Genomic DNA, 17,073 nt, shown 5'->3' with positions numbered 1-17,073 from the left:
AGATGTACAGCACTTTGGTCAACGTGGGTTGTTTTTAAATGTGCTGTACAAATAAAATTGACTTGACTTGACTTGACTTGAGGGATCTGTTTCCGCGCGGCATCATTAAACTAAACTAAACTTGGCAACTTGCCTAAACGAACCTCCATTGGTTTAGATCAGCCCTGGCAATGATAGCAGGTCTCATAAGGAGGTTTGTTAATCAGAAATCAAAGTTAATGACCTCCATTTGACTGGCTTGTCAGCTGGCAGTAGGTGGTGTAATCTTTCTTGTATCTGATTGATAAGTTGTAAAGTTTATGGGAGTGAGAGTTCCCGAATACTTCCAACCCCTGCCATCGTGTCACCTTCTTCTTCCAAAGTCCATGTTCATGTGATAGGAGCAGAATTAGGCCATTCGGCCCATCAAGTCTACTCCGCCATTCAATCACGGCTGATCTATCTCTCCCTCCTAACCCCATTCTCCGGCCTTCTCCCCATAACCCCTGACACCCGCACTGATCAAGAATCTATCTATCTCTGCCTTAAAAAATATTGCAGTCAAAAATAATTCCCCCTAAATCTATATATATATATAATATATATTTCAGCATATAGGTTCCATACATGCACATGTAAACTTATATACAGTAAAATCTATACATAACAAAGAAGTAATATAGATATATCAAAAAATATAAATATACAAATATATATATATATATATATATATTGTTGCATGAATGTAATTTGCTGGAAACACCATGAGTCAGGATATGTCCCATGACAAGCCCAAATAATACGCTGTTTTTTTGTGTGTGTACACACACATATAGTTCAGTTTAGTTCAGAGATACAGCGCGGAAACAGGCCCTTCGGCCCACCGAGTCCGCGCCGACCAGCGATCCCCGCACACTAACACTATCCTACGCGCACAAGGGACAATTTACAATTATACCAAGCCAGTTAACCTACAAACCTGCACGTCTTTGGAGTGTGGGAGAAAACCGGAGCACCCGGAGAAAACCCACGCAGGTCACGGGGAGAACGTACAAACTCCGTACAGATAGGACCTGTGGTCAGGATTGAACCCGGGTCTCTGGCGCTGTGAGGCAGCAACTCTACCGCTGCGCCACCGTGCCGCATTTAATGGGCGGCACGGTAGCGCAGTGGTAGAGTTGCTGCTTTACAGCGAATGCAGCGCCGGAGACTCAGGTTCGATCCTGACTACGGGTGCTGCATTGTAAGGAGTTTGTACGTTCTCCCCGTGACCTGCGTGGGTTTTCTCCGAGATCTTCGGTTTCCTCCCACACTCCAAAGACGTACAGGTATGTAGGTTAATTGGCTGGGTAAATGTAAAAATTGTCCCTAGTGGGTGTAGGATAGTGTTAATGTACGGGGATCGCTGGGTGGCACGGACTTGGTGGGCCGAAGGGCCTGTTTCCGCGCTGTATATATATGATATGATATGATATGAAATTCAAAGTTGAGGTTACAGTGAGTTCAGCCACAATCTCATCTCTCAAACAACTTGAAATAAATTAAACTAAACTAAACTAAACTAAACTGAACTAAACTACTTAAAACTAAACCAAGCTCCCAATACACTACCTCTATATCCCACTCCCCTCCATTCCACCTATATTCCCTGTACCTAGAGCATGGAAACAGGCCCTTCAGCCCACCGAGCCCACACCGACCATCGATCACTGTTCACACTAGCTCTGTGTTATCCCACTCTCTCACCAACTCCCTGCACACTAGGGGGCATTTTACAGAGGGACAATTAACCCACAAACCTGCACGTTTTTGGGACGTGGGAATAAACCGGAGCACCCGGAGAAAACCCGCGCAGGTCACGGGGCGAACGTGCAAACTCCGTACAGACGGCACCCGTGGTCGGGATGGAACCCGGGTCTCTGGCGCTGTGAGGCAGCAGCTCTACCCGCTGCGCCACCGTTCCGCCCTGAACGTTGAGGTTACAGTGAGTTCAGCCACAATGCCATCAGGTTTAAGGGTGGGTCTGGACTCGTATGTTCATGTAAAATCTCGGAGCTTGAGTTGTATAATTTCATCAAGGGGAACATGAGCTGGTCACATTTCTTTTAATTAAAAGTTTCATGATTTCCCGAGGCACATTTGCATTTCTCATCTCAGCCAAGGCCCAGCTCGTGATGTCAAGTTTCGAACCAACTTTGAGATTTTCGCTTGTAATCAGACACCACTTGATTGACATATACTGAGTGTTCTGAAACCCACACCCCTCATCTGACACTAATTAGAAGCCTGGCGTATAATAACTATTAACCCTGTTATTCTCTTATAAGACTTTAATTCCTTTTTGGATTGAGGTTTCACAAATGGACGCATTACCAATTATCACGTGTAGGAAAAGAACAGCAGATGCTGGTTTAAATCGAAGGGAGACACAAAATGCTGGAGTAACTCAGCGGGACAGGCAGCATCTCTGGAGAGAAGGAATGGGTCGAGACTGCTGAGTTCCTCCAGCACTCCAGCGTTTTTCTCCATTGTACGTTCTCCCCGTGGCCAGCGGTTGAATCGCTGCCTCACGGCGCCCAGAGTCCCGGGTTCGATCCTGACTACGGGCGCTGTCTGTACGGAGTTTGTACGTTCTCCCCGTGACTTGCGTGGGTTTTCTCCGGGTGCTCCGGTTTCCTCCCACACTCCAAAGACGTGCGGGTTTGTAGGTAAATTGGCTGTGGTTAAAATAAAGTTGTCCCTGGCGTGTAGGATAGTGTTGGTGTGCGGGGGGGTCGCTGGTCGGCGCCGACTCGATGGGCCGAAGGGCCTGTTTCCGCGCTGCATCTCTACAGTCTAACTTCAGAAGATTGCCAGGACACATATTGAGAGTTATGGAGAGGCAAAGTGGTTACATTATTAAAGCAAAGCTCATTATTATTCGCTCAATGGCCCCAGTGCTGAAGCACTTCACAAGGGAAATGTGTGTCATTAGAGAGGGGGAGACTGGTGTAATTATGTCTGCTGCTGCCATCTCAACATTTCGATAAGAGATCTGTTTCTTTTAATAAGACTACATAAAATCACAGCACAGGCCCTTCATGTCGAGTTGCATCTTCACCTATGTTGTTTTTACAACCCCACTGTGGCACGGTGACGCAGTGGCAGAGTTGCTGCCTCACAGCGCCAGAGACCCGGGTTCGATCCCGACTACGGGTGCTGCCTGTACGGAGTTGGTACGTTCTCTGGGTTTTCTACGAGATCTCCAGTTTCCTCCTGCGCTCCAAAGACGTAGAAACGTAGACATAGAAAATAGGTGCAGGAATAGGCCATTCGGCCCTTCGAGCCAACACCGCCATTCAATATGATCATGGTTGATCATCCAAAATCAGTACCCCGTTCCTGCTTTCTCCCCATATCCCTTGATTCCGTTAGCCGTAAGAGCTCTATCTAACTCTCTCCTGAAAACATCCAGTGAATTGTCCTCCACTGCCTTCTGTGGCAGAGAATTCCACAGATTCACAACTCTCTGGGTGAAAAACTTTTTCCTCATCTCAGTCCTAAATGGCCTCCCCCTTATTCTTAAACTGTGACCCCTGGATCTGAGCTCCCCCAACATGGGGAACATTTTTCCTGCATCTAGCCTGTCCAATCCCTTAAGAACTATATATGTTTCAATCAGATCCCCTCTCATCCTTGCAAATTCCACTGAATATAAGCCCAGTCGACCCATTCTTTATCCAAAGACGTGCAGGTTTGTAGGTTAATTGGCTTGGTATAAATGTAAAATTGTCCCTAGTGTGTGTTGGGTAGTGTTAATGTGCCGGGATCGCTGGTCGGCGCGGACTCGGTGGGCCGAAGGGATTGTTTCTGTGCTGTATCTCTAAACTAAACTAAACCTTGGTACACGTGACAATAATAAAGTAGACTGAATAGACCCTGAATAGACCACTAGCTGTGAGAGTGAATGATGAAGGTGACACAGCCAATGATGAATGTTAGAACCACTCTCTTCTCATACCGGTGTTCAGAGAGAACACTCACAATGGAACGGCCTGTCTCCAGGCTGTGTGACTCCATGAGATTGTAACTTGGCCAAAGTGCTTGTGGCAGATCTTTGAGAAGGGGTCACGGTGGCACAGCGGTAGAGTTGCTGCCTTAAGGGAACGCAGCGCCAGAGACCCGGGTTCGATCCCGACCACGGGTGCTGTCTGTACGGAGTTTGTACGTTCTCCCCGTGACCTGCGTGGGCTTTCTCCGAGATCTTCGGTTTCCTCCCACACTCCAAAGACGTGCAGGTTTGTAGGTTAATTGACTTGGTATAAATGTAAAAATTGTTCCCTGTGGGTGTAGGATAGTGTTAGTGTGTGCGGGGATTGCTGGTCGGCGCGGACCCGGTGGGCCGAAGGGCCTGTTTCCGCACTGCGTCTCTAAACGAAACTAAACTAAAGAACTTGCCCAAATTCGAAAAAGCACCACAAGGTTTCTGATGAAAGTGGTGGGTGGATTTGGTTGTGTTACAAATAACCATCTACTCATTCCAAGTCACAGCCTGACAACCTCCGAATATTCCCTCTGCACGCAAACGTGTTTTATTTTGGGTTTGTACGCTAGCGTTTGCCAAATTCTGTTCCGCCTTTCTCTGTGGGGAAGAGGCAGGAACTGTTGGCAGCTTCTAACACCAAAACCAATTCAGCTATATGCGTAGGAAGGAACTGCAGATGCTCTTTTAAACCAAAACCAGACACAGAAAACTGGAGTAGCCCAGCGGGTCAGGCAGCATCTCTGGAGAGAAGGAATGGGTGACGTCTTGGGGTCGAGACCCTTCTTCAGACTGACACTCACGGGAAAGGGAAAACGAGAGATATAGACGATGATGTAGAGAGATAAAGAACATGGAATGAAAGATATGGAAAAGTGTAACTTCTTCTTCTTGCGTTTGAGGCAGCAGAAGTTATGAAGCTGCTTCTGCTCTCTGTTTGTTGCCGTTTTGCCTGACTGCGGTCAGTTGACAGGGGTCACCACGGGGAGGTCGACAATGTCAGCCCCGGAAACTGGGGATGCATGGCAGATGCAGTTTAATGTGGAGAAGTGTGAGGTTATCCACTTTGGTGGTAAGAATAGGAAGGCAGATTATTATCTGAATGGTGTCAAGTTAGGAAAAGGGGACGTACAACGAGATCTGGGTGTCCTAGTGCATCAGTCACTGAAAGGAAGCATGCAGGTACAGCAGGCAGTGAAGAAAGCCAATGGAATGTTGGCCTTCATAACAAGAGGAGTTGAGTATAGGAACAAAGAGGTCATTCTGCAGTTGTACAGGGCCCTAGTGAGACCGCACCTGGAGTACTGTGTGCAGTTTTGGCCTCCAAGTTTGAGGAAGGATATTCTTGCTATTGAGGGTGTGCAGCGTAGGGTTACTAGGTTAATTCGCGGGACTGTCATATGTTGAAAGACTGGAGCGACTAGGCTTGTATACACTGGAATTTAGAAGGATGAGAGGGAATCTTATCGAAACGTATAAGATTATTAAGGGGTTGGACACGTTAGAGGCAGGAAACATGTTCCCAATGTTGGGGGAGTCCAGGACCAGGGGCCACAGTTTAAGAATAAGGGGTAGGCCATTTAGAACTGAGATGAGGAAAAACCTTTTCAGTCAGAGTTGAGAATCTGTGGAATTCTCTGCCTCAGAAGGCAGTGGAGGCCAATTCTCTGAATGCATTCAAGAGAGAGCTAGATAGAGCTCTTAAGGATAGCGGAGTCAGGGGGTATGGGGAGAGGGCAGGAACGGGGTACTGATTGAGAATGATCAGCCATGATCACATTGAATGGCGGTGCTGGCTCGAAGGGCCGAATGGCCTCCTCCTGCACCTATTGTCTATTGTCCATTGTAACGATGATAAAGGAAACAGGCCATTGTTAGCTGTTGTGCGGGAAGGAACTGCAGATGCCGGTTTAAACCGAAGATAGACACAAAATGCTGGAGTAACTCAGCGGGACAGGCAGCATCTCTGGAGAGAAGGAATTAAGTCTTCTTCAGTCTGAAGAAGAGTCTCAACCCGATACGTCACCCATTCCTTCTCCCCAGAGATGCTGCCAGTCCCGCTGAGTTACTCCGGCACTTTGTATCTATCATTGGTAACTGTTTGTTGGGTGAGAACGAGAAGCTGGTGCGACTAGGGTGGGGGAGGGGACGGAGAGAGAGAGAGGGAGGGAGTGCCGGGGTTACTTGAAGTTTAGAGAAATCAACATTCATGCCGCTGGGCTGTAAGCTGCCGATGCAAAATATGAGGTGTTGTTCCTCCAATTTGGGTTTAGCCTCACTCTGACAATGGAGGAGGCCCAGGACAGAAAGGTCAGTGTGGGAGTGGGAGGGGCAATTAAAGTGTTTAGCAACCAGAACACCAGGCAGACTGAGCAAAGGTGTTTAACTACGTACTTTATTCACATCATAGATTAATGCATCTCTATCGCACATTTACATTCTCTACAGAAAAATAGTCTCTCCACGTACATCTTTGATATTTATATTCATTCTCAGCATCACAGACAATAAATAGTGCAATTAATGCTTCTACAATGATTTGATACACATTCTAGAGAGTCTATAATCATAAAGTGTGATTGAATATCTTTTTTTCTTAGAAGAGTGATGATTGTTATGAGGTCCCCAGAACTACTGTTGAAAGAGCAGCCAGTGAAGGCGGCCAACACAAGCCTAAGATGTAAAAGAAAAGTGCTGGAGTTTACAGCAGTCACACAGGGTGGCCACACTTTGCTTCGAGAAGATGAGCAGGAATATCTTCATCCCCTCCCGCCTCAGTACGGGATCTGGTTCTGGTAGTACTGGATCCAGTCGTAGGTCTTACTCCTGAAAAGTAACGGCAAGGTTTACATGTGGAGGAAGGAACATGTGGAGACCGTTCCCTCCGTAACTCCCTGGTCCACTCGTCCCTTCCTACCCAAACCACCCCAACCCCGGGCACTTTCCCCTGCAACCGCACGAGATGCAACACCTGTCCCTTTACCTCCCCCCTCAACTACATCAAAGGACCCAAACAGTCTTTCCAGGTGAGACAGAGGTTCACCTGCACCTCCTCCAACCTCATCTATTGCATCCGCTGCTCTAGATGTCAACTTATTTATATCGGCGAAACCAAGCGCAGGCTCGGCGATCGCTTCGCTGAACACCTGCGCTCGGTCCGCATTAACGCAACTGATCTCCCGGTGGCCCAGCACTTTAACTCCCCCTCCCCTTCCCAGTCTGACCTCTCTGTCATGGGCCTCCTCCAGTGCCATAGTGAGGCCCGCCGGAAATTGGAGGAGCAGCATCTCATATTTCGCCTGGGCAGCTTGCAGCCCAGTGGTATGAACGTCGACTTCTCCAACTTCAGATAGTTCCTCTGTCCCTCCCTTCCCCTCCTCCTTCCCAGATCTCCCTCTATCTTCCTGTCTCCACCTATATCCTTCCTTTGTCCCACCCCCGACATCAGTCTGAAGAAGGGTCTCGGCCTGAAACCTCACCCATTCCTTCGCTCCAGAGATGACACCGCTGACATATTTATTCTGTGGTGCTGCTGCAAGTGAGAATTTCATTGCTCCTCCTGGGACCCACGACAATAAAACATTCCCGAATCTTGATTCTTTTCGTACAATGTGGTGCTTATTTTCAAGGAGAAATTGCTCTTGCAATCGTTCCAGCTTCTTTCAAGGGGCCTCACAGCGCCAGAGACCCGGGTTCCATCCTGACCACGGGCACTGTCTGTGCGGAGTTTGCACGTTCTCCCCGTGACCGCGAGGGTTTTCACAAGTGTCACAAACTTCTAACGACTGCCCCCCACCCCGTCCACCTAAAGGAGCAACTATCGCAACATTTAGACGGGTACATGGAGAGGACAGGTTTAGAGGGATATGGGCCAAACGCAGGCAGGTGGGACTCATGTGGATGGGACATGTTGGACGGTGTGGGCAAGTTGCGCTGAAGTGCCTGTTTCCACGCTGTGTCATTCACTCTGGAAAGGTTGTGACATTTTGAGACACCAAGATTTTGTTATTTTTTTTAGTTTGGAGATACAGCGCGGAAACAGGCCCTTTGGCCCACCGGGTCTGCACTGACCAGCGATCCCCGCACACTAACATTATCCTACACACACCAGGGACAATTTTTATGTTTACCAAGCCAATTAACCAACAAACCTGCACGTCCTTGGAGTGTGGGAGGAAACCGAAGATCTTGGAGAAAACCCACGCAGATCACGGGGAGAACGTATAAACTGCGTGCAGACGGCGCCCGTAGTTGGGATGGAACCCGGGTCTCCGGCGCTGCATTCGCTGTAAGGCGGCAACTCTATGCTGCGCCACCGTGAGGCTCACAGCAGCGGGTCCTTCCTTTCCGCTAATGTGAGACTGCACAACCAGCGCTACTCAATAGACAATAGGTGCAGGAGGAGGCCATTCGGCCCTTCGAGCCAGCACCGCCATTCAATGTGATCATGGCTGATCATTCTCAATCAGTACCCCGTTCCTGCTTTCTAAATGGCCTACCCCTTATTCTTAAACTGTGGCCCCTGGTTCTGGACTCCCCCAACATTGGGAACATGTTTCCTGCCTCTAACGTGTCCAACCCCTTAATAATCTTATACGTTTCGATAAGATCTCCTCTCGTCCTACTCCCAGCAGACCAGCCGACAGACCAGTCGACAGACCAGCCGACAGACCAGCCGACAGACCAGCCGACAGACCAGCCGACAGACCAGCCGACAGACCAGCCGACAGACCAGCCGACAGACCAGCCGACAGACCAGCCGACAGACCAGTCGACAGACCAGTCAACAGTAACAGTTAAAAAAAACCCACAGTAAACGGTGACAATTATCCTTATCTTTATTTTTATTTATAATGAATGTCTCTTGCTATCCACTTTGCTGTTGTAACACTGCTAATTTCCCCGGTGTGGGACAAATAAAGGAATATATTATTATTATTATCTTCAAACTTTGAAGGAACACCTCCCGCAGAAAGATGGAAGTTATCGAGAATCCGTCCCCCATATCAACTGAATTAAAACGTGGGGCAAAAAGGCAACGGGGAAATAAATGAAGAGTGGCCATTACTGACCTGTTGCTCAGGAAGCAGTTCTGTATGACTTTGATGATGAAGTTTGCCGCCTCTCGCTCACTCACATTGGGATTGAATCTTTGTCTGAAACACACCACGTGCATTAGTAACATTTAACTCGAGCCACTTGGAAGGGTTTTTTTATTGAAAGACACAGCATGGACAATAGGTGCAGGAGGAGGCCATTCGGCCCTTCGAGCCAGCACCACCATTCAATGTGATCATGGCTGATCATTCTCAATCAGTACCCCGTTCCTGCCTTCTCCCCTGACTCCGTTATCCTTAAGAGCTCTATCTAGCTCTCTCTTGAGTGCATTCAGAGACTTGGCCTCCACTGCCTTCTGAGGCAGAGAATTCCACAGATTTTCAACTCCATGACTGAACAAGTTTTTTCTCATCTCCGTTCTAAATGGCCCACCCCTTATTCTTAAACTGTGGCCCCTGGTTCTGGAGATGTTGCTTTTTTTTGGGGGGGGGGAGGGGGTGGGCGGTGGGGGGAAAGAGGTTCGAGTGAAGAGAGATGCTGCCTGACCCGCTGAGTTACTCCAGCATTTTGTGTCTATCTTCATGATGGAGTCAGGCCTGTCCACCTACTCCCACCATCGATCGCCCGTTCACACTAGTTCTACGTTAACACACCCCCTACACACGAGGGAACAATTAACCTGCAAACGCGCACGTCTTTGGGATGTGGGAGGAAACCGGAGCACCCGGAGTGAACCCACGCGGTCACGGGGAGAACATGCGAACCACACGCACGCACGCACACGCACACACACGCGCACGCACACACGCACACACACACACGCACGCACGCACACACAGCACCCGAGGTGAGGATGGAACGCGGGTCTCTGGCGCTGTGAGGCAGCAGCACTACCCGCTGCGCCACCACCATCCATTTGAAATTATGCCAGAATTATACATCTTAAGGGATTTAACGCAAGCTGCTGTAAATCTCAGGTTTACACTACTTTAAAACTAAATGCAAGCAGCATTTGCTACAGGAGCGGGGGACTCCCGTGGTACATGTCCACCGATGATTTTCCGGCACTCTTGGCTCCAGAGCCTTGCTGGATTATCCGTTTTGCCGCACTGACAGAGGTCACGGCCCTGGGGGGGGGGGGGAGGAAATACTGGCCCGCAAAGTCGGCCTCGGACGTCGGCCATGGGAACGGATCTGCCAGCTCCGGCCGGGCCGCAGTACCACAGCCCGGCCTCGGGGGGCAAATCCCACCCGCCGATCGGCCGCGGAAGTCCCGATGAGGTCGAGATCGGCCGCCTTGCCCAGCCGAGGGGACAGGTTTACAGGGGAACGCCCGTGATGAGGGCAGGTGAGGGGGGGAGGGGAGGGATTCAAGTCCACGCTCGTAAGTTCATAAGTGATAGGAGCAGATTTAGGCCATTCGCCCATCAAGTCTACTCCACCATTCAATCATGGCTGATCTATCTCTCCCTCCTAACCCCATTCTCCTGCCTTCTCCCCACAACCCCTGACACCCGCACTGATCAAGAATCTATCTATCTCTGCCTTAACAATATCCACTGACTTGGCCTCCACAGCCTTCTGTGGCAAAGAATCCCACAGATTCACCACCCTCTGGCGGAATAAATCCTTCCCCATCTCCTTCATAAAGGAACATCCTTTAATTCTGAGGCTGTGACCTCTGGTCCTAGACTCTCCCGCCAGTGGAAACGTCGTCTCCACGTCCACTTTTGTCCCGGCTTCTCGTGATTTTGTCCGGGTTAAATGAGGTGCCCGACCGCCAGTTGCCAGAAACATCGGCGGTGGAGAGTCTGATCTCCGCTTCACGTGAGGTAACGGTGGTACTAGCCCACGGGTCTTACTTGAGGAGTTTGATGGTCTGGCCGCGGAAGCAGGGCAGTCCGGTGTCCAACATCAGGGTGACCAGAGACACCACCGCATCCATGTAGGGCCTGGGGGAGGAAGAACAGGGATAAGCACCAATAGACAATAGGTGCAGGAGGCCATTCGGCCCTTCGAGCCAGCACCACCATTCAATGTGATCATGGCTGATCATTCTCAATCAGTATCCCGTTCCTGCCTTCTCCCCATACCCCCTGACTCCGCTATCCTTAAGAGCTCTATCTAGCTCTCTCTTGAATGCATTCAGAGAATTGGCCTCCACTGCCTTCTGAGGTAGAGAATTCCACAGATTCACAACTCTCTGACTGAAAAAGTTTTTCCTCATCTCCGTTCTAAATGGCCTACCCCTTGTTCTGGACTCCCCCAACATTGGGAACATGTTTCCTGCCTCTAACGTGTCGAACCCCTTAATAATCTTATATGTTTCGATAAGATCTCCTCTCATCCTTCTAAATTCCAGTGTATACAAGCCTAGTCGCTCCAGTCTTTCAACATATGACAGTCCCGCCATTCCGGGAATTAACCTAGTAAACCTACGCTGCATGCCCTCAATAGCAAGAATATCCTTCCTCAAATTTGGAGACCAAAACTGCACACAGTACTCCAGGTGAGGCCTCACTAGGGCCCTGTACAACTGCAGAAGGACCTCTTTGCTCCTATACCAGAGGCCCCAACAACGGTGAACAGCTCCAGCACCAAGCGGGAACAAGACCAAGCAAGTCCCTCAAACTTGCCTTTAGCTTAGAGATACAGAGCGGAAACAGGCCCTTCGGCCCACCGGGTCCGCGCCGACCAGCGATGCCCGCACACTAACACTATCCCACACACATTGGGGAAAAGTTCACATTTACAGCAAGCCTATTAACCTGCAAACCTTTACATCTTTAGAGTGCGGGAGGAAACTGAAGATCTCGTGGAGAAAACCTCACGCGGGTCACGGGAAGAAGGTACAAACTCCGTACAGACAGCACCCATAGTCGGGATTGAACCCGGGTCTCTGGCGCTGCAAGTGCTGCAAGGCAGCGACTCTACCGCTGCGCCACCGTGCCGCCCTTAAATTATTAAATTAATTTACTAAATTATTAATCTATTTCACTGTAATCATTAGGTCATAAGGAATAGGAGTAGAATTAGGCCATTCGGCCCATCGAGTCTACTCTGCCATTCAATCACGGCTGATCTATCTCTCCCTCCTAACCCCATTCTCCTGCCTTCTCCCCATAACCCCTGACACCCGCACTAATCAAGAATCTATCTATTTCCTGCCTTAAATATATCCACTGAATTGGCCTCCACGGCCGTCTGTGGCAATGAATCCCACAGATTCACCACCCTCTGACTGAAGAAATTCCTCCTCGTCTCCTTTCTAAAAGAACGTCCTTTAATTCTGAGGCTGTGCCCTCTGGTCCTAGACTCTCCCACTAGTGGAAACATCCTCTCCACATCCACTCTATCCAGGCCGCTCACTATTCGGTACGTTTCAATTAGGTCCCCACTCATTAATAATCAATTCAATCAATCAATCAATTAATTTCTTTATTTCCAGCACAACCAACTAGATGGGACACAAGGAGATGGAGGAACACGAGCCCAAGAGGTTGAGCAGGCTAGGACTTTATTCCTTGCTGTAGTTTATATTGTCACATGTACCGAGGTACAGTGGAAAAAAAGCTTGTTGCATGCTAACCAGTCAGCGGAAAGCCTGTACATGATTACAATCGAGCCGTCCACTGTGTAGACACACGATAAAGGGAATAATGTTTAGTTTGGTTTGACACGTGTACTGAGGTACAGTGAAAAGCTGTTGTTATGTGTTATCCCGTCAGCGGAAAGACAATACATGATTACAATCGAGCCATCGACAGTCAGACACAGGGTAAAGGGAATAACGTTTGGTGCAATAATGATGTGCAGGAGGCTGAGGGGAGATCTTCTCGAGGTGTATAAGGTATTGAAGGGTATAGATAGTGGGAATGCAATTAAACTGCAATCCCGCGCGTCTTTGGAGTGCGGGAGGAAACCGGAACGCCCGGAGAAAACCCACGCAGGTCACGGGGAGAACGTGCAAACTCCGCACAGATAGCGACCGAGGCCGGGATGGAATCCGGGTCTCCGGCGCTGTGAGCGCTGTCAGGCAGCCACCGCGGCCGCCCAGTTACGTGTGGAGGTCTCTCACCTGAGCGCCAGGTATCCCCGCACGCACATCTCCATGAACCATTTGAAGGGCGTGGCCTCCATCTTGCCGCCCATGATCATCACCATCTCGTCGGTCAGCTTGATGTCCGGCTCCCACCCGAGGTTGCCACCGGGGGAGCTCTCAAACATGAAGCCAAAGTCTGCAGGGCACAGACAGGTCATAAGGCACAGTGCTCCAGTTAGTCAGTAGTCCAAGGGCAACAGTAGATATTCATTTGGCTTAGTTTAGAGATACAGCGCGGAAACAGGCCCTTTGGCCCCTCGAGTCCACACCGACCAGCGATCTCCCACTCCCTACACACCAGGGGCAAGTTGTAGAGGCCAATCGACCTACAAACCCGCACGTCATTGGGATGAGAGAAGAAACCGGAGCACCCGGACGAAACCTATGTGGTCACAGGGAGAATGCAAGAACTTTTTTTCTCCCCACGGTGGGATTGTCAAAGACGAGAGGGCGAGACTTTAAGGTGAGAGGGGCAAAGTTTAAAGGAGATGTGCCGGGTAATTTATTTTGGATTCAGAGAGTCGGGGGGGGGGGTGGAAGGGTGGTGTTAGAGGGAGATACGTGGAGATAGGTGGAGAGCAGTGGACAAAATGTGCAGGAAGGAACGGCAGATGCTGGTTTAAACCAAAGATGCGTAGGTTTACTAGGTTAATTCCCGGAATGGCGGGACTATCATATGTTGAGAGACTGGATCGGCTAGGCTTGTATACACTGGAATTTAGAAGGATGAGAGGAGATCTTATCGAAACGTATAAGATTATTAAGGGGTTGGACACGTTAGAGGCAGGAAACATGTTCCCAATGTTGGGGGAGTTCAGAACCAGGGGCCACAGTTTAAGAATAAGGGGTAGGCCATTTAGAACTGAGATGAGGAAAAACTTTTTCAGTCAGAGTTGTGAATCTGTGGAATTCTCTGCCTCAGAAGGCAGTGGAGGCCAATTCTCTGAATGCATTCAAGAGAGAGCTAGATAGAGCTCTTAAGGATAGCGGAGTCAGGGGGTATGGGGAGAAGGCAGGAACGGGGTACTGATTGAGAATAATCAGCCATGATCACATTGAATGGTGGTGCTGGCTCGAAGGGCCGAATGGCCACCTCCTGCATCTATTGTCTATTGACACAAAATGCTGGAGTAACTCAGCGGGACGGGCAGCATCTCTGGAGAGAAGGAATGGGACAATTTTACATTTACCCTAAGCCAATTAATCTTCCCATTCCTTCTCGCCAGAGATGCTGCCTGTCCCGCTGAGTTACCCCAGCATTCTGTGTCTATCTTTAGAGAGAAGTAGAGTTTAAGAGATTTATATTGTGGATAGGCACATGGCAATGGACTGGGGTTCGATGGGAACCAATTAGAATGAAGGGGGGCAGTTTTTGAGACCTTTTGACAGCACTTTTAGGTGGCGCGGCGGTAGAGTTGCGGCCTCACAACGCCAGAGACCCGGGTTCCATCCTAACCAAACGGGTTGCTGTCTGTGCGGAGCTTGCACGTTCTACCCGGGACCTGTGTGGGTTTTCTCCAGGTGCTCTGGTTTTCGTCCAAACACGTGCAGGTTTGTAGGTTAATCGGCTTCCGTGAAAGTGGTCTATAGTGTAGGATAAAGTAGGATAGTGCAAGCGCGAGGGGGGATCGCTGGTCGGCGCGGACCCGGTGGGCCGAAGGTCCTGTTTCCGAGCTGTATCTCTAAACTAAAGTAAACCAGACACAAATTGCTGGAGTAACGGGTGACATAGAAAATAGGTGCAGGAGGAGGCCAATTGGGCCCTTCGAGCCAGCACTGCCATTCATTGTGATCATGGCTGATCGTCCACAATCTGTGTAAACCGTGCCTGCCTTCTCCCCATATCCCTTGATTCCACTAGCCCCCAGAGCTCTATCTACCTCTCTCTTAAATCCATCCAGTGATTTGGCCTCCACTGCCCTCTGTGGCAGAGAATTCCACAAATTCACAACTCTCTGGGTGAAAAAGTTCCTCCTCAGCTCAGTTTTAAATGGCCTCCGCTTTGTTCTAAGACTGTGTGGCCCCTGGTTCTGGACTCGCCCAACATTGAGAACATTTTTCCTGCATCTAGCTTGTCCAGACCTTTTATAAATTTTACATGTTTCTATAAGATCCCCTCTCATCCTTCTAAACTCCCCTTTATTCTAAGACTGTTCGGGTCTTAGAATGTTTCGTGTCGAGACCCTTCTTCAGACCCCGACCTGAAACATCACCCATTCCTTCTCTCCGGCGTTACTCCAGCATTTTGTGTCTACCTTTTCGATTTAAACCAGCATCTGCAGTTTTCTTTTCCTGAAGTAAAGCAGAGCTCTTGGCCAGTTTTAGGGGGCAAGCACTGACCTATGTGGATCAGATGTCCCTGTCGGTCCAGCATGATGTTTCCATTGTGGCGGTCTTTGATCTGCAGCAGGAAGAGCAGCAGGCTGTAGGCAGCCATGCTACGGATAAAATTATACCGTGCCTTGGAGAGAGACAGAAAGGGTTAAACATAGAAACATAGAAAATAGGTGCAGGAGGAGGCCATTCGGCCCTTCGAGCCAGCACCGCCATTCATTGTGATCATGGCTGATCGTCCACAAATCAGTAACCCGTGCCTGCCTTCTCCCTTGATTCCACCAGCCCCTAGAGCTCCATCTAACTCTCTCTTAAATCCATTCATTGATTTGGCCTCCACTGCCCTCTGTGGCAGAGAATTCCACAAATTCACAACTCTCTGGGTGAAAAAGGTCCTTCTCATCTCAGTTTTAAACGGCCTCCCCTTTATTCTAAGACTATGTGGCCCATGGTTCTGGACTCGCCCAACATTGGGAACATTTTTCCTGCATCTTGCTTGTCCAGTTCTTTTATAATTTTATATGTTTCTATAAGATCCCGTCTCATCCTTCTAAACTCCAGTGAATACAAGCCTAGTCTTTTCAATCTTTCCTCATATGACAGTCCCGCCATCCCGGAGATCAATCTCGTGAACAATCTCGGGTTGAAGCTGTGGGATAGATAAATGATCAATGAAGGTACAAAGACAGCATTTTTCTTTAAATAGTCTCGACCCGAAACGTCACCCATTCCTTCTATCTAGAGATGCTGCCTGTCCCGCTTGCTTCTATCCAGGGTCCATCCCACTGAGATACTCCAGCATCATGTGTCTTTCTTTGGTTTAAACCAGCATCTGCACTTCCTTCCTACAATCCTTTCTAATTTGTCTATATACTAAAACTCTCGTTTGTTTGTTTGTTTGTGATTGGACTACAGCCAACACGGTACACGATAGTGCGACAATTTTAGGCCCATCTTACTCACGGAAATACAGCGCGGAAACAGGCCCTTCGGCCCACCGAGTCCGTGCCGCCCGGCGATCCCCGCACATTAACACTATCCTACACACACTAGGGACAATTTTTACATTTACCCAGTCAATTAACCTATTGTATAAGAAAATAACTGCAGATGCTGGTACAAATCGAAGGTATTTGTTCACAAAATACTGGAGTAACTCAGCAGGTCAGGCAGCATCTCAGGAGAGAAGGAATGGGTGACGTTTCGGGTCGAGACCCATTCCTTCTCGCCTGAGATGCTGCCTGACCTGCTGAGTTACTCCAGTATTTTGTGAATAAATACAGTCAATTAACCTACATACCTGCACGTCTTTGGAGTGTGGGAGGAAACAGAAGATCTCGGAGAAAACCCACGCAGGTCACGGGGAGAACGTACAAACTCCGTACAGACGGCGCCCGTAGTCAGGATCGAACCCGAGTCTCCGGCGCTGCATTCGCTGTAAGGCAGCAACTCTACCGCTGCGCCACCGTGCCGCCCTAATGGATTTGATGGGCCGAATGGCCTGATTCTCCTCCTATCCCTTATGACGCTCTTTGTGATTATCCACAAGAGTACGCTTTTTCCAACTCAATTGCGCTTG

General features: G+C 49.2%; 1 protein-coding gene across 2 annotated transcripts in view; it reads right to left on the bottom strand.

Moving 5' to 3' along the window:
- Positions 1–6,385: 6,385 nt before the first annotated feature.
- pi4kab (phosphatidylinositol 4-kinase, catalytic, alpha b) overlaps positions 6,386–17,073 on the bottom strand; it is a 137,085-nt gene continuing 126,397 nt past the window's right edge. For both annotated transcript variants that reach the window (XM_078421447.1, XM_078421448.1), the window contains 5 exons: positions 15,501–15,621; positions 13,137–13,296; positions 10,921–11,010; positions 9,073–9,156; positions 6,386–6,826 (listed from right to left, as the gene is read on the bottom strand). In XM_078421447.1, coding sequence (XP_078277573.1) covers positions 6,775–6,826; positions 9,073–9,156; positions 10,921–11,010; positions 13,137–13,296; positions 15,501–15,621 — 507 coding nt within the window. In that variant the 3' untranslated portion in view covers positions 6,386–6,774. The remainder of the gene's footprint in view (positions 6,827–9,072; positions 9,157–10,920; positions 11,011–13,136; positions 13,297–15,500; positions 15,622–17,073) is intronic.

This window comes from Rhinoraja longicauda, chromosome 25 (assembly GCF_053455715.1).
Source record: "Rhinoraja longicauda isolate Sanriku21f chromosome 25, sRhiLon1.1, whole genome shotgun sequence".
Lineage (NCBI taxonomy): Eukaryota > Metazoa > Chordata > Chondrichthyes > Rajiformes > Arhynchobatidae > Rhinoraja > Rhinoraja longicauda.
The sequence above is the reverse complement of the archived record's forward strand: the minus strand, read 5'-3'. Positions and strand labels throughout refer to the sequence as shown.